The sequence below is a fragment of the Drosophila persimilis genome, unplaced genomic scaffold (genome assembly GCF_003286085.1).
Source record: "Drosophila persimilis strain 14011-0111.01,24,50 unplaced genomic scaffold, DperRS2 tig00000002-arrow-pilon, whole genome shotgun sequence".
Taxonomy (NCBI): Eukaryota; Metazoa; Arthropoda; class Insecta; order Diptera; family Drosophilidae; genus Drosophila; species Drosophila persimilis.
In genome coordinates, this window is record NW_020825289.1 from 14,831,096 (window position 1) to 14,849,527 (window position 18,432).

At 42.3% G+C, this 18,432-nt stretch overlaps 1 protein-coding gene across 3 annotated transcripts in view; it reads left to right on the forward strand.

Annotated features, from left to right (window-relative positions):
* The first annotated feature begins 346 nt into the window (after positions 1–346).
* Positions 347–18,432, forward strand: part of LOC6592424 — a 37,237-nt gene continuing 19,151 nt past the window's right edge. The window contains exon 1 of one of the 3 annotated variants that reach the window (XM_026984802.1): positions 347–573. In XM_026984802.1, the coding sequence (XP_026840603.1) occupies positions 550–573 (24 nt within the window). In that variant the 5' untranslated portion in view covers positions 347–549. Of the gene's footprint in view, positions 574–17,185; positions 17,510–18,432 lie in introns of those variants that run through there. The other 2 variants (XM_026984803.1, XM_026984804.1) reach the window with 2 other exon arrangements.

Here is an 18,432-nt window from a genome sequence, read left to right on the forward strand (position 1 = left end):
TGTAATATACCTTGGGACATTGCGGCTGAGCCCGTGTGTGAGTGAGCGAGTGAGTGAGTGAGTCACCCACTGCACTCAAACTTTGCTTTTGTTATTGTCTGCGGCTGTGGCTGTGGCTGCAAGCCAGAGACCAAGCCCTCGCAGCTCTCCGTCTCTTCTCCCCGAACCGCCCCGTTACCATCGTCCTGGATGGGGCAAATGCAGCACGTGTTCATTTTCGTGCAAAAGTCTGCTGGAATTCCAAGTTGGAGTGAAGTTATGTGCGCTTTTTGTTTTGTTTTGGTGTGGTGGCTGGCGCTGACACTTGCGCGTGTATTGGAACGTGAGTGTGCCTCTGGAAGATTCATTTTCTATGTAGATCAGAAAATGTTTGGTTTAGTTGGTAGCTAAATTTCACAACGTGCAGTTTTGTGGTGGGTGTTATATGTACACCCATATACGTATACGAACTATATGGAATGTGAGTGCTATTACAGTAATAGTTTTGCCGGCTGCGATAAAAAACAACGCTAATTTCTGCGGAGCAGCGTAGAGCCGCCGCCCTCAGAGATGATTGAGCGATTGAGATTAACGGTAAGTGAAGATGCAGATTAAACAGCAGCAGATAAAGCGAGACAGCCAACCACGGGAAGCTTTTTACTCGAGAAGAAGGCTAGTCCTGAAAACAGAAGAACCGTTGTCTAAGAACATCAGCTGGCACGCTCATCAGTGTGAATCTCTCGTTCTCTCTCTCTCCCTCTCTCTCTCTTCATCACCCACTTTCTATTTCAAGTAGTTCTCGAGAACCGTGCTAGCAAGCTCAAAACTGATTTCATAATCATCGTATTGGGGTAACTGTAATTTAAACCTTACCGCTGACTTCCTATATGCTCTCGGTTTTAACTAGAACTTTGGAGTAATCGCGCAGTTATGTATTTGTTGTTGTTTCTACACAGTTGAGAACCAAACTCCCGAAACGAAGGTTCCCATAGTCACACTCCCTGCCTCCCTCCCTCCCTTCCCGCTTTCCATTCCTCTTTGCTGGTCTTGGGCGAAAACAAACCCAAAAACGTCATGTACGTGCCGCTTGTGCAGCTCAATAGATCTTCGGGGTAATCAGTTTACGCTGACGTCGTTTTGCTTACCACTTCCCCCGCTCCCACTTGCCAGCCAACCATACATACATATGTATATGTAGTATGTATGTATGTATGTATTCATATTCCAAATCCAAGTGCAAGTCGTGTTTCTACATGCGAAACTCTATGTAAACCGAAATGCTTCTCATATACTCTTTCAGAGAGTATTATGATTTTTAGCAGATATTTGCAAACTCATAATAAATTTATGTATGCATATGTATATTTATTTTTTTTATTTGTCAAGTAATAACTTTTTGCCTCTAGATCTACCAACCAAACTCCAAAGATCTCTATCTGTTAGGGCATCCAAAGTTTCGGCATTCGAAGGTACCCATTTTCTTCTGTGTTATTTTTTCAATTTTATTTCTGCTTCTACTGCTGCTGTCGCCATAGTGGTTGGTGTTGTTCGTTTTTCATGAACCGATACTAACTCGAGTGCTACTATTTCAGTTGGTTACTAAACATTTAGTGCTCCCCCCTCCAGCACCCAACCGCCCGCCTTGGGCGAGCAGCGGGCTGACTAAGCGAACTGTCGCGTCATATTAACCATATTGTGGGACCCGCCGAAACGGTGGCTTTTGCATATTGCCTGCCTGCCTGTCCATGCCCCCCAATCAGCACCCTCTCCACCTTCCCCCCCTTCGTGAAGCACCCGCATCTGTTGCCTGCATTTGCTCCATTTGTTTGTTTGTGTTGAGAGCGCTTATATGTGTGTGTGTGTGTGTGTGTGTGCTTATTTTGTTGTTGTTGTTCTTGTTGCCCACAACGTGATAAAAACTTTAAACATTGAATTGTGAGACTTCGTCACTTGGTTGTAAATTGAAATAAGACTACCTTACTCTGTCCCTCTTTCCTGAGCACCGTCGGTCTCTCTGTCTCAACCGTTAAACGAAATGAGAAGCAAGAGAAAATACAAAAAAAAGAAATCTATTGCAATTGTCAGCAAATTTCCTTCAGAGGCGAGAACAAAACAACAACAGAAGCAGCATCAGCGAATTCGAAGAAGAAGAACAAGTGTAGCGAGGGCTGAAAATAAGGAAGAGGAATCAGAAGCTTAGGATATAGTAGCAGTATTAGTAGGTACAGTAGAGAGCAGAAAATGAGGAGCAAGGCAATTTTTAGGGCTTGTGAAATCTTTCCTAATCTGCTATTGTACGATCATTCCTGTGGAAATGCTTTTGTTTTTTATATGTATTTCCACGTTGCTGTCGGTTTTGCTAAAAACGGACGGTAGACAGCTGCAGCTTAACGTTTTATGATTTAAAATGCATACATAGATAAACTCATACATATGTACACACGTACGTACATATGTATTTACATTTGTTTGCGTATGTGCCGACGTTTGTTTATGCGAAGCTCTGGCCGATTCCTCGATTCCAGCATTTCCCATTCAGTGCAGTTTCTGACGCCTTCGGTTCGACTGTCATCTCTCTCTCTCTCTCTCTGTACGTCTGTCCTAGTGCGCGGTTTTTAGTTCTTGCTATTCCTACGTTTTTTTCTGCTTACTCTTTATTTGTGTGGTTCCCTGAATCGCGTGATTTGTGGCATCGCAAGTGAAAGACACAGTACTTCAATTAGTTTTTGATTCTTCCTTTGAACGGAACCAAAATTGCGATAATAAAATCAAATCAGGTACAGAGTCAACGTGATTCATATTTCAATGGATTATTGGATTAAAATTTAAATAAAATACACGTCTAAAGTGTACTTCAATCGGATGTGATCAAGTTCAGTGGAAAACGTGAATTTATGGTGAGCTATAATCAGAATTTGGATATTTCAATTTGTTTAAGCTTGATTCCACTTTCCCCGTAATCTTTTGCAGAATTGTAACCATTCCACGGTTACGCATTCCCCTGATTTTACTCTCCAAAAATTAACTAAAATTATGTGATTCCCGCTTAACTTTCAAACTTTGTGTAACTATAAATGATACTTCGTTTATCTTATCGAATAGTTAAAGTACAAAATGGAAATCAGAGCTATGCAATAGCATGGGCTTTTATGAGGTCGGAAATTACCGTTAGCATAGTGCCAAGTTTATGGCTCTTGAGTCACACACACACAGACACACACACACACGTGTTTGTGTTGGCCACGTTAAACGTAATGTTAGCGCAGTTTTGCTTACCTTTAACTCAATTATCTGATAAAGAAAGCCACATACTACAGCTACGCTACGGATGTTACCGTGGGCAGGGATAGGGAGAGGGACAGGGTGAGGGAGAGAGGCAGAGGACAGGGACGTTATCCGCAGTTTGTTGACCTCCGCTGATAAAGATTTTTTCCATTCCTCTTTCCTCTTTAGTTTTGCAAAAAGTTTATCCTCAAAGCGACACGAAGATCATGTCAATATGAGGCATATCTTTAAAAGTCGAAGGTGTAGATACTCTTGCAGGTGGATGTAACTTATGGTATATGATATTTCTAGCTGTATATAGAACTTGGCTTGAACACGAAACAATCATCAGATATCCTGACAGTAGTACTCTATGTGGAGGAATACCCTCCTCAAGAGTATACTCGCACAAAGAATAGCTCTTTGTGGCTAAGAAGTCGGTCCTATCGGTCGATGGTGGTTCGACTATATGGTAATTAGGCAGACGGAGCTCGACTTAGAAGTCTAATAAGTAAAACCCGCACGTAGGCCAAATAAAAATGGTAACAGAATCGAACGGTGCTGCCTCTGGCGCTGGTCTGGTCTCTGGCTTGGATTGGTGACAGACGGTGACTCGAAGTGAGTTCGGTTCCCAAGGCCAGTGGATCTATCAGGTTAATTACCCGCCATTGTTAATCCTAGCCAAGCGGTAGTACGCTTCCCCGAACTTCCACTCCCTTTAAGACCTCTTTTTTTGTGTGTTTTGCCTTTTTCAGTTCTTTTTCTTAAATTTTTTGTGGTAATAATGAATTCAATTATTGTCACTCGAGTGCGTTAAGTATGCGGTAAAGGTATGAGCGCTCTGTGCTGTGTGCTATCTGTATCTGTGAGAAACATTTGTATGTAAATACGTGCGCAACAAAAAAAATCAAGCTTCTGCGTCACTTGAAATTAAAACGTTTCTGCAAAAATACCAACAACCAGAGTAGAAAATAATGAAAATAAAGGCTCAAAACTAGTTTACGAGGCGCACATTTTGTGGCATACGGAGTTGGAGGGTTACGGCGAAGGCGAGGGCGGACAAATGACTACCGAAAGGGATTGCGTTAGATTACCTTTAATGGGTTCAACGGGTTCAAAATATACATACATCGATTCCAGAAGTATTTTTTTGGCTGTTAGTGTCCGGGAGTAGTCCGGTTACTGAATCGATTCTTATGTTGATTCTTTGGTATTTTAAGATAATAGCTACCAAAGCTATCAAACTATGGATAGTGCCAATAGACAGAAATTTCCAATATTTAATTTGGTTGCAGCTTCTATATTTTAGGATGTCATAAACTTCTAAAGAATCATACAAATAATCTCTTAATAAACAAATTCACTTACATTTTACACTAAAATTCCAATCATAGGTACATCATTTTAATCTTCCTAATTTATTATACAAATAATTCTAAAGATATATGCATAATATAATTATGCCCTCGCACCTTCTTTTGGCTACGTGATTATATTGCCATTTAAACAATAAGAACCATGCGATGATAAACAAATAAAAAGTTAGAATAAAAAGCAAATATACATACATATATGTATGTATGTATGTACATATAAATAATGGCTAACGAGAAGCGGCGGCTCTCTCTCCACCCAATTTCGCCACTACAAATTTTCGTATTTTGCTGCCAATTCTGATTCCGATTCCGAGTCTAATTTATTAATTTCATTTAATTTCTTTATGGGGCTGGCTTTTCGTTTCTTTTGGTTCGTTGTTCTTTGGACGCTGGCTGGGCTGGGCCCCGCCCCAAAAAACTTTACACAAAGCGAGAATATAGCTTTTGTTTTTTAACAATTGTGTAGGCCTCCTCGCTCGCACCTTCGTACTACAGCGCGCTATCTCTCTCTCTCTCTCTCTCTGTCTCCCCGTCTGCCTCTCTCTATTGCTGTTCGTTCTTACTCTAACTGTGTGTGTGTGTGTGTGTCTGTGAGAGAGTGTATTTGTGGCTTTTATAAACATGTTTTCGCATTAATAATACATTTTTATTCGCTAATTTAAATGTTGCTTACTTTAAACACGAAACCAGTTGGGGTCGCAGCGGTATATCAGACAAATGTATGTACATATAGTAAATACCTATATACGATGTACATATGTATGTATCTATGTGCTCTTACACTCATACAAAGAACCATCTGGGTGGAGCCTAAAACTTTGATAATTTACTTAGTCTCTGGGTCTGGGTATGGGTATGGGTCTGGGATTGTGCGTGTGTATGTCTGTCTGTCAGGCTTTTCTTCTTTGTGTTATTTATGCATTTGTTCAACTCAAACTTGGGAATTATTTGATGGCGATTTAAGAACCCTGTGCTCTCCATCCTCTCCCCATCCTCATGCTCAGCTTTCCTCTTGGGGAAAGTTCTTGTAACAATTGGTGTGGGGGCTAGGGCGGTGTCAAGTGGGTGGTTGCGACTGTGGGTGATTAAACGCCCACAATAAACGCCTCGAACAGCAGGCACATTCAAAGAATCCTTGTTTCTCGCTTCGAACAAATGTCCTCTTTAGCATCCACTACGTGCTCCTCCTCCAGCTCTGACTCAACATTTTTCTGTAGCTAATATTAGCGCATGATCTTTCGAGATGGATATACATACGCTTCGTTATTTGTTTCTGCAAAGAGGATCCTTCTTTAAAAACTAAATTAAATTAAGCATAAGATTTGTACAATTCTCTACTCCTAGAAGATCCGAACTCGAACTTCGAGGCTCTTGCTGAATAGGCATTGAAACAAAAGACAATGTCCCAGATACGAGTGACAATAGCTGGGAGGGGAGCACACAGTCGAACCCTCGGACCGAGCGAATTGGGGCAGCATTGAGTGGAGCGATTGAAATGCGACAATTTGTTGCTTCTCAAGTGCCGGGCAGTCAGGGCCTGGAGCAGGCACAGTTTGAGCAATCCGAATCACTGCCGCCACACAGCAGGGGCACATGAGTATGAGTATGCTCAATATTACACCAATCAATCCCCGGGCCAGGCCGGAGCCAGCTGCCCTTTTGTCAAATTCAAATAAACAAAAGCCATTAGCAAATGTATCCGAAAGATGCACACAGCACAGTACAGCAACAGCAACAGCGCTAGCACCAGCAGTGGCGGCGACACTTGAGCTGGTGTAATCAAATCATAAATTTATATGTATATACGGACAGATAGATATGGGAATGTTTTTCCGTATGCCATTCTATTAATTTCCATTAGGGTCTTGTTCTCGTCGTAGATACGATATGAGAGTATCATCCAACCCTGCGCTTGGCGACGCTTTTGAATTGGTTCAAGTATCTATGGCTTGTTGCAACAACAAACACGATACAAAAACGACAACAACTGTACTTTGTCACTGGCAGAAAAATAAAAGGAAACCCCTCATCAGGAGGTTGCAAACGGAACTCCTTTTCATCTTTATTTTCATTTTAATTTCCATTCTCATCTCCTCTTCGCTCGGAGATTTATTTATCAAACTATCTTTGAGCATTTTGCATCCCTTTGGAACGCATCGCATCCCTCATCTTGCCTCAACCTCAGTCTCAGTCTCAGAGTTTCTGCCACAGGAAAGTTCTTCCGGTCTGTCCTCCTCCGTGATGTGGTGGCTTCTTTCATTGTCTGTACTCTCGCTCAGGATCTGAATTTGGTGTATTGGGCTCGGCAGGGCATTTCCAATGGTAACACCTTTCTTTTTGCTAAGGGTCTGATAGGTTTTTGGTCGGATTATCACAGTTTATGGTAATATTTTGTCAAAGAAATACAAAGCAATTTTAAATCTATGTACGGTGAAGACTTTACTGTACCAAACATATAATAACCTTCTATTATTGTAGGGCATTCCAGACTTCGCTGTTGCGCGACATTCATGTCTGGTTAGCCCTTCCCCTTCCCTCTTCCCCCTTCCATTTCGATTTCCATTCCATGGAAATAATCCAAAATTCAAAAAGTCTCGGCAACGCGCATATTTTAGGAAATCATTTCTTGATTACGACGTTTGAAACAATTTGTCTTTCACTCTTTTCGCCTCAGTTCTCCAGCTTTTTGGTTATTTTGGGTGCTTTATATATACACACGTATAGTATATATTGAGATGCGGATGTGCGTGTGTGTGTGTGTGAACGTATTTGTGTACTTAGCTCAAAGTTGTCTGACTCGTTGAGACTCAAAGACCGACAGCGTCTGAGAGGGAGACAGACAGAGTGAGTAACTTTGTTTCTTCTTTTTTTTTTCTATCCATTATTCTTGCGCCCATTTTGATTTTTATTGTTGCTTTTCCATTGGCTTTCATCAAGCAAAAAGAAAAAAGAACTCGAGTTTGTAAAAGATGTTGTTTTTGTTGTTGGCCTATAAAAAACTGAATTTAAAATTTCATCTTGTTTTTATACACTAGCCAAAGGGGGTATTTTTATTTTAGAAGAGAGAACCGTTTTTGGGACCCTAAAGGGTATTCCGATTCTTGAGCAGATTGATTAGATAGGATTCTTCTAGGGACTGTGATTTTCGTTGCATTAGTCCCTCATATTTAAAAAAATATATCAAGGTTCTTAGCAGGATCCCCAAATGAAAACGTAGGGAACTGTTTTTGTAGTCTAAACATAATTGTTAGCGAAGAAATTGTAATTGTAATCGCACTCTTATCTGTAGGATTTTATTCGTTCTAAATTTAATGACTATATCATATGGAGTCTATTGAAATGATTTGGAAAGGGTATCAACAGTTTCGGTAACGCAGCCTTTTTACTCCTATATATTCATTTTTTTTTTTTGCGACAAGATAAGGAAAAAGTTGTTTTTAAGGTTTTCGCTATCATTCGGATGGAGGAGGGGATAAAAGAGAGAGCTCTCCTCCGGCTGGATACAATATTTTTGTGAATGAATTTTTTCGTGAACTGTCAGGCCACAGGGGAAGCATCAGCAGAAGGTCAGCAGCAGCAGCAGTCACAACAAATGGCAGCAACACCTGTTGCGCACACTCACACATGCAGAAAGACCGGCAGTCAGTCACACAGACACGCGTCGCCAAAAAGGACAGCAACAGCAACAACAAGAGGAACACAGCCGCAGTCGCCGCAGCATTTACTCACGTGCTGTGCTGTGTGAAATGTGAAATGGCCCAAAAACGAGGACGAGAGAAACGGAGGCAACACATGCTGAGAGCACACGAGGAATCGCTTCGTTTCGTCTCGCCCTCCCTCCCGATTGTATCGTACGGTAAAGGTGAGAGGCGACAGACTGCGATAGCGCGCTCTATTCCTTGTTCTGCTTTCTGCACGCTCTCTCTCTTTCTCTCTCTCTGTCTGTCTTTCCTTTGTTTTTGTTTTTGTTTTGTTTTGTTTGGGCTTTTTCTCTTCGTTCTCGTGCGTGTGTGAGTAACATGTGCAGGGCCTGGCCTCTGCTCCGATGTTGCTAATGTCATAGGTCAGGTTCAGGCTATGGCCCGTGATGAGGATGTGGGATGGAGGATGGAGGACAGCTAAATGCCACTAAATATGCAACAACAACCGATGGCATGTGTCTGTCGTGTGCGACTCAACGACAAACGTGTTGGGACATGTCACAACAGGATTGCCCAACGCTCTCTCCTGCACATGCGGCTGCTGCCAGTGTCTGCCCGACAACAGCAGAGGAGGAGCAGCAGCTACCAAAAGTTTGAGATGTCAACAGTTGGTGGCGGCCTGTGAGAACACATGTTGAGCCTCGAGACGGGACAGCCCAAAGCGGAAGAGAAAAGGAGTATAGTAAGCAGAGATGATGGAGAAACGAGAGTGCCAGGAATTTGATTGACACCCCACTACAAGCATGGGCGGAAGAAGACAGAAGGCTGGAAATCACAACTGTTATTTTTATAAATTTAGCTTTCTATAACTGTCAGCTCCACCACTTTTCCCTCATCCTCTGTTCTAAGGATTGTTCTAAGAGAGAAAAACAGCTGTGGGATTCGTACTTGATATACCAGTTTCCCCCTTCCTAAAAGCAGTTTCAATAGAAAGAATACAAAGAAGGAACTTCAATTAAAGTCATCGAATCCTCTAGCATTTATAATCTTTTCAAACTGCAAAACTAGAATGCCCAGACAAAGCGGCATTAAAGCTCTGCAATGTCCTTAGTCCTTATTCAGTTTCACAAACACACACAAAAAAAAACCTGAATAAGTAGAATACACAAATCTCTCAAGAAGGAAGATTCCTCCTATCGAATAACATTTCCGATCCCAAGATCAACTGTACTCGTAAATCCACACCAGGAATAAAATTCCAATGGCAACAAAATCGCACGCAAAAACCGAAACCGAAACTAAATTTGAACACCCCAAAACGCAAAGCAGGAGAGAGATAGAGAGAGAGAGAGAGAGAGAGAGATAGAGAGTGAGAGAGAAGTCTGTGATCGCTGACTACCTGAGCAATATAATTCGTACCTTGAGGCAGAGTTTGCTTTGGATTTGTTTTATTTATCGTTCGTTGTTGTACATCATCATGTTCCTGGTAAAAATTTTTGCGTCTTGTGCAAACAACACACACACATAGGGCGAGGAAGAGAGAATAAAACTGTGACTGCGACTGCGACTGGTAGGTGGGGGAAGAGATAACAAAAGGAACACGTTATCCTTTTTTTCATGTTAATGGTTTATGGTTTCCTTGTTTTGCGTAGGAATAGGAGCAGGAGCAGGAACAGAGGGCGCACGAGTGAGTATAATAAGAGCGTCTAATGCCCCGAGAGATCTCTATGTGTGTGTGTGTGAGTGCTTGTGTTTCCCTTCTCCGTCGTAGTCCTCATCCAAGCCACGTCTTAGGCTAAACAGAAAAACATAAACAAAGCGTGGAAAACGGGATGAAACTGCGTGTCCTGAAAGCCAAACTAAATGCGTCTTTGTTTCCTACTTGGCTTGGGCTGCCGGCCCTTCCCATCTGCCTTATATGCGTAGTTTTAGGAACTAGATTTCCTCCTTCGTTCGTCCTTTTGCCAAAAACTGCGCAGCTGCCCTTGGCCCTTGGCCCTTAGTCTTTTGTTTGAAGATTATACAGAGATAAGTCTACAGATCCAGTATTCGTTTGAAGATCGAATTTCCATTTGGACAGGTGTCCCAAAGAGGCATCCCCCCGTTCACTTAGTTGCAATGCAATTAATGTTGCAACCATCCCTCATATGACAGATCTATCTACCGTCCCATTCCATTCCTCCCAGGGGGGTTTCAGCCCAATTATTAAACAAATTAAAATCTCTGACAATCACACAATTTCCACTGACACGAGTGGAAAGTGGGTGGATTTTGAAGGACAACAGAGGCACAAAGTTATGAAAATTATCTGCATATCTGCATCTAGATGTCTAGGTAAAAACTGTACCACATTTGAATTTCAAATACAAGACTGAAAACGTATTTCAATTTTCCTTTTGTCGTCTTTGTGTGCTGATTGAGGAGAGATTTCCAAATCACAATCATGCCCAGACCTCGGCTCTAAAGTTAGGCAAATGTATTTACATATTTAGCAACGTGGAACGGAACAACAGTGACATACAGAGATACTCCACTCCACTCCACAGTTGTTGCAGGGTTGCACACACACACACACACACACAATGAGATACTCGAAAGATACAAAGTCAGCGGCAGAGAGTCGAGTCGAGTTTAGATATTTACCCCGAGATACGTAATAGAATGGGGTAAGGAACTTTTGTGAGGGATAACCAAGGCAATAATCATTATAATATCTAAGTGTATATACATACATATGTACAGTGCTGTACATATATATATGGCCAGCCATTGTGTAACTGTATTAATGGGCTAAATATTTTTGATTGCCACGACGAAGCCATTTGAATTTTCTCAGCTACAATATAGATTTTTATTAACGAACTTTGTCTACCATCCCGTCCCTCCCCCTTGCCACCCGCCTGCCTTCCTCCTGGTTCTCACTCGTACATATTACCCAGTGAGGCGTTTGTAAATTTATATTGAAATCAAAGCCATTGTCTTATGGGTTACAACATTCCCATTGAACCACCGAGTACACCCTCGACCGAAGAGGGTTGCTTGCTACTTTTGAATTCCAAATGGCAACTGGGGGAAATCCCGAAATGATGCATTAAACTGTGGAAAGATGTGCAAATTAGTTGCGACCAGTCACGGCAATTGGAACTGCAGTTCACGGGGGTGTGGACCAGAGGCGGTGCGTACAGAATTGGTGGAATAGAGTTGTTGAAATGGAATGATTGGAGGCTAGAGATATGAAAGGTTTTCTCAAATCAAAGAGTTCTAAACAAATATTGTAGTATTAATTCAACGAATAGAAATATTCTAAAGAGCTATTGGAATATCCTGAAATAAAAGACGATTATTACCATTTCATACCATTCCTTTCCATTCCCTTTATGTTCAGAAAATTCACTTTTATTCAAAGAAAGCACCACTCCCTTGAATCCCCATCTCAGCGACCGACGATTACTTTGTAAAAAATGAAGAAATGTTCAAACTTAATGGGATTTCTCTTTATCTTAGCCAGAGATCCCCCATCCCCCTGCCGCAAGTAAAGTCCTTTCCTTGGTTACATGTACATGGAGTGGAGTTCATCAACTAAATGACAATCCCTCTCGCAGATGACTCGCCTATATTGTTGTCATTGTCCATTCCTTATGGCTGGCTGGCAATAATTAATTTTCCCAAATCCCCGATATCAGTTTTATCTGTGAAAAACGTTTTAAGCTGCACCTCCCTCCCTCTCCCCCTAAAAAGAAAACAAGAAAAAGAAAATGAGCAAACCATAACCAAAAAGGGAGGCAGAGTGTAACAAAACAAAACAAAACAAAAAACGAATGCGAACAATGAGAGAGATATTTTTAAATGGAAAATTTCGTATTTAATCCTCACTATGTCCCATATACTCCTACTCTCGCGTACCTTTCTCACACATCCATCTATCCATCTATCTATCTATGCCCGGCTATCCCATCTATCCGTCTTTCTCTCTTCCCTGGATGCCTTACGGTTGCTGGTGGTGGTGGTGGTGGGCTCTCCTAACTAACCCGACCTTAGAATGTAGTTGTTGTAATTCATCACCTACAAATCAATCATTTTGACGAAGCAACTCACTAAAAACGAAAAAACGAAAGAACGAAAGAAAGAACCAGAGAACGAGGAGGGGGGAGAGTTAGGAGAACAACGAAATAAAAGGAATCGCACTAAGAACGACGAACCGTATAAAATGCAGTTACGAGAGTGCGAGCGGGATAACCGAACAGACAATAGATCAATGCTTCCAATATCAAAGAGTCGGCTTGACCTTTTGACGTACGAGAGACGTACCAGATTGCTGGATGGAAGATGGAAGCCTGTCTCTCGGCTCAACTAATTGTCTCCCAATGGATCACCCAATGGATTCTCTCTCTCTTTCTGACAGTCTTTCAGGCGCATGAAAAATGTTTTCATTTCGTAGATTTATGTAGATATGTCCAAGATAGATTCAAAAAAGGTCTGGCATACCTCCGAAGCGTAGGCTTACCTCCCTCCTGTTTCCCATCTTAAGAGCGCTGTCTTGCTGTGCTTCCACCTTGTGTAAATATACCTTGGATATAACCATAAAGGTGCGGTGTAGGTGTGTAGTTCTCTTCTCTTCTCTCTCCCTCTCTTTCTCTCTGTTGGCACTTAATTTGTTGTTTCTGTCTGCAGCATAGCATTTTTATATGTATTTTTTTTTGGTGTGAGATTACGCATTTTTGTTCTCGTTCTCGCCGCAGACCTTTTGCCTGATCTTTGGCTCGGCATTTGACGATCCTTTCAGCATTGGAATGCCTCTCTTGTCTTGTCTTGGCTTAGTTTACAATGCTCTTTTGATTAGGCCACGAAGGTGGGCTCCGCTCCGCTCCCCTGCCCATTACCGGCCCTCCCATAACCTATCCATTCCGTGTAGCTGTCGCTGTCGCTGTCCGTCGTACGTGATTGGTATTATTCATCACTTGTCCTTGGGTCCGTCGTATATCCTATCATTGGAATTTCTTTCTTTTCGGCTCTGGGCTGCTGCTTATCAGGCCAAGATTTGTTTAGGCAGAACCTTTTTCCCAATATTTAATTTAAATTTTAAGTATCTTCAGGTAAATTCTTGTTTATTTGGTATTTTTTGTTGTTAGGTAGTTCGATTCACCGATTTAGTTGCAACAGGAAGCCATAAAACATTTTCCATTCACTGGTTATATTTTTTACTTCTTGATTTCCTATTATTTGAAATTTTTTAATTGAATTTTATGAATTTATCTTTGGACGGCTTGCAGGACTTCCATCCAGAGAAAGTTTTCCTGGACAAGGCGGGTGTGAGACTAAAAGGGTTGAGGTCCCTGGGGTGTAGGGCTGTAGGGGTGGGGGTCAACAGCCAAAAACTAAAAACTTTTACGTTTTCCTCTTCCCAACAATGAATGCAGTCGATAAGTAGTGGCATAAGTACCATTTCATTCCACAAAAACACACACACAAACAAATATCTAGTAAAAGGGGAAAACAAAAATGAAATGATTCAGAATCGAAAGGAAAACCGACTATTTTGATAGCCTTGAAATGGTTTTATGGATATGTGGAACAATTTTGTGGGACGAGAAACGAAAATTTTAGTTGAAACTCATTCATGATCAACAGATTTATGCAAAAACTAGCCTTATGTTTATCTTAAGTTCCAGATAGTGGTATAGTGTTTGAAGGAACAATACTTTTGCTCATTGATATCTACAGATATCTATCAGTGAATTATCGTTGCTGGCGAATGGTAGGTGAATGGTAGTCCGGTGTAGTCCCATAGTTCCAGTAGACCCTCCATTAGTCAACCAAGACGTTCTCCTTCTTCTAGGAATATACCTTACCTCTCCTTTGAAGGGTATAATGAAATGTTCTCTCCCCTTTTCAACCCATTCGATGAGCGAGACTCAAAACCCGAAGACCGAAGCGACTCCAAGCCCAGCACAAGCCCAAAGCACAGCTGTCAAGGAAGAAGAACAAGTAGTAGAGCAGACGAAGAGGAAGAAGAAGAATCAGAAAAGGACAGCAGATGGTACAGGGGGGCGGGCAAGGGAAACGGTATGGCTGGGGTGGGGTGGGGTGCGGTGGCCCGGTCTCAAAATAGTCATTGTAATAAGAAAATTTTGATTTCATTTTTAGTATTTGTATAAAATTTAATAACGCCGCACAAGATGGCTGACGAAGTCGTCGACGTCGACTGAGAGCAGAGAAGAATGGCATTGTGAGAGAGCGGCGCAGCAGCGGCGAGTGGAGTGAGAGCGAAAGCGAGAGAGGGATGGGTTGGGTTGGGACCTGGTCTGGGCTGGGCTAGGCTGGGGGGTGGTGGTGGCAACTAAAACGCTTAAAACACACAATCTCGTTTCGGGTTCGGTTGGGATTGGGATTGGGATTTCGGGGTTACGCTTAAACTCTAAGTACATTTTAACTTAACTGCCGGCTTCTTTTTTTGCTTTGCTTTGCTGTTGTTGTTTGTGCTGCTGCTGCTGCTTCTTCTTCTCCTTTTGGGTTTTTGTTAGTTCGTCCCCCTGCGTCGCCCTGCCCTGCGCCTGCATAGCGAATTGTAAGGCGAGAAGGCAAACCCCGATGATGATGACTAGGATGATGATTATGGTCGGTTTGGTGGATCGTCGTCGGTGGCAGGGACCGAGTGGATGGCCTGGGTGGGGTGGCCATTGGTGGTGGTTTGAGATGCTCTAACTTGTGCTTTTCTGTTTCTGTTCGTGTGTGTGTGTGTGTGTGTGTGTGTGTGTGTGAGTGTGCGTTCGCTTGAGCGCAATTATAAATTTTTGGAATTGTTGTAATTTAGTTTTGTTTGTTTGCTAGTCTCTCCTCCGTTTTTCATACTCCTTCCTAGTCCCTTTCCTTTTTCTCTCTCTCCTTCTCTGGCTAGTAATACTGTACGTTTCGTCCATTGTTGTACCAGCTGTGACTGTAGCTGTGTGTGTGTGTGTGTGTCCTGCACTGCGAATGGAATAAGTATTTTGATACCCATCAAAACAGACAGATCGGAATGAACGAAAGCTTCTTCGTCCAAAACCCTGTAGATGTGCGTTTTCCCAGAGCCCAAGAGAGGCCCGCCCTCCGTCATAGCAGTCCATTGAGAGTACTATATTTTTTTGTTATCCTTTTCAAATCAAAATTTTTTTTAATTCCATCTCTTCCTCTTCCGTTCCCCCGTAATTACAATAGATTTTCGTATAATTACTGACTTGCAGTACTATTCCTTCATAAGCCGAGCCCGCTTCAACACCCGACATATGTACCCTTTCACACCCTATTCATAACGGGAATAAAAACTTTTCTCCTAACTGCGATTGTGACTGCTGCGATGTCGCTGCCGCTGCCTCTGCCGCTGCTTCAGTCGCAGCCGCCGCCTCTGTCGGTGCTGATTATTACGATAAAGCATAATGATTACATTTTTAGTAGTAGCTTTCCAAAGGAGCGAGCAGGATGGCAGAGAGAGCCTTATTATTGTTGTTCTGTAAATCGTAGAGTTTTTGAACTTGTTGTTGGGTTTTTGGATAGGAATTGAAATTGGGTTTGGGTTTTGCGCATACATAGGTTTGGGAGGGTTGCTCCTCTGTTCTGTTCTGTTCTGTTCTGTTCTGGCTGGCAAATGCGTCGTTTCAACAATTTCCAAATTCTCAGGGTTAGAGTTACTAGATGAAGGACCTGAAAGGGCAGATGGAGATGGTGAGAGAGAGAGAATGAGAGAGCTGGAGAGTTTTAAAGGCATTGGCTCTTGCACTTGATTAATTGCGATTTATGCGCCGCTGCTGCGGCTTATGTTCCATGCGATATGGAACTTTTGTGTGTAATTATGGATGGGTTATGGGTATGGGAGGGATTGGATTGGATTGGATGGGATTGAATGGGTTGCCCGGAGAATAATAAGTAACTGTAATAACGGTCGTTGACATGAGGGTTTCCTGCATTCGTTCGTTCGTTTGTTCGTTTGCTGCTTAATGTTTTTTTTTTCTTTTTTGGAAATGTGAGCAATAGGGTTTGAAGGACGATTTGTTGAAGGGTACTGATTATATAAGATATGCAATTAAGAAGAGAGGGGGGCACACTGCCGGGTACTCATGAGAAAAACTATTAGGCTGCAGCTGCAAATTTGTTGAATCCGTGTGGCTAGTAAGAAGAGAAGCAGTGCATCATGGGGAATTTACCAGAGGAAGCAGTGGCTGGGGGGACTGATGGGCCCACAAGGAAGCAGTGCATTCGTGTGTGGGTGGGAGATAATCGTGAATGAGGCATATTTTTGCCTTTTTGTTTTGCTTGGCTCATTTGGCAGCACACACACACGCACTCTCGTAAGCATACACCCACACAGCGACTACTGGAAAAGAGAGCGAACGAATGAAAGAGAGAGCCAGGCAGGAGAACCAAGCTGGCAATCAGCCCAAAGCCATGGAATGGAGCGCAAAATACGTTATATTACAATTGCGGCTATTGTCATTACTTTTGGCCCACATTCAAAGCGGTACCACACACACACACAGAGACGCTCAATCGCGCAAATAGAGAAGGAGAGCGAACGAAAGAGAAGCACAGCGAAAGAGCGAGCAGAGGCAGCCGCATAATTCATAGCCGAACTTCGGGTGTGCATTGAACGATGTGTTGCCGAACGATGCCGAGCGCTCTCATCGGCTTGCGCGTCGTTCTATGTGCGTGTGTGTGTGTGTGAACGCTCTCGTCGGCATTCGGTGGTGCCTCTGGGTTTGTATCTGTGTGTGAGTGTGTTTGTAATTGATTTTATTAGTTTTGGGTTTTTGTTGTATGTTTGCCGCTGTCGACGCTGACGGCGGCAGCGCTGATGAATTTAAAAAAATTTTGAATTGCCCGCCCTTAGTCATTGACTAAACGTGCAGCAGTGCGAACGCGGCAAAACATCCAGTGTCTCCGTGTCACCCGCTGAACGTTTCTCCGATCCGGCATTTTGTTCTTCCTAAATCGCAAAACATATCCCTGATATATCTACAATATCTGTCAGATATATAGAGAGTTCTCGGCACGCGACACATAAACAATTTTCGAGTGCTTATACAACAAACAAACAAATACGAAAAAAAGAAACGCTAGTTGCAACAATTCGAATATGTGCCACATTAACAAATAAAACACACAAATTTACACTTTCTTGGGATTAACAAACAAATCAGAGACAACCCAGAGACTTACTCCAGGATAAAAGGAGAGATTTCCGAACGCAGGATATACCCCACATACGCCAGCAAAATGGTAATTACACCGTACATCATTTCGCCATATATAACCGTATATGAATCAGCCAGAGCGGGCCAATTTATATTTTATTAGCCAAGTTTCTCGAGTGTGTCTGGGCGCTCCTTAGTCTTAGTCATTAGCCGCAAAGCAAGTGCCTTCCCCCGCTTGTGTCTTTGTATCTCTGCCGTTTGGTGATTTAGATACAGATAATGATTCGCATGCATATCTATATGGAGCCGACGACGTATTGTACATATAAATTCATCTTTAATCTCTTTGGCTGCATATTCATTTGTGCTCACTATCGTTGTGATCGCTAATTTCTATCATTTCCGGCGTTTTGACTATGCCCCACCATAAAAGGCGACTGCGATTTGTGATTCTCGATTCGCGATTCCAACAGAATCCATAACCATCCAGTAATACACTTCGAATGACGTCGCATTTCCGTCTCCAAAGCCCAAAGAATGCGAAATATTATGATATTTGAACTGGCGATCTGGCGCTATCGGCGAGCGGATGTGTGTGCTCCCTAACCCAATCGGAATCCTAAGTGCTCCCTGGAGATGGAACCAAATTTTTATTTAAATTTTTGTTTTGTTTTTTAAACTACTTCTTGAATAAGAACTCAATCTCGGATACAACTAAAGGCATTTAAAAGCAATCAATAACCAAGAGCACTCTATTTTGATCCTTTAAAAGCAGTTTTTCGAAGGAAAACATATACATATGTCCTCGAGTTTTGTAAAAGATCAGCAAAACAACGACATATATTTATGATCGAATTCAGAATAATCTTTCTCAGAGTTCAAAAAAGAACGGAACACAGTTCTAGTGCCATCAGATGGGTTGGTCTTTGTAAACCCGGTGGCTCTGCCTGGAATTCCTCAGAATGTGTCTTATATCATCCTCGCAGAAACCCTTCAACCTTTTTCTCT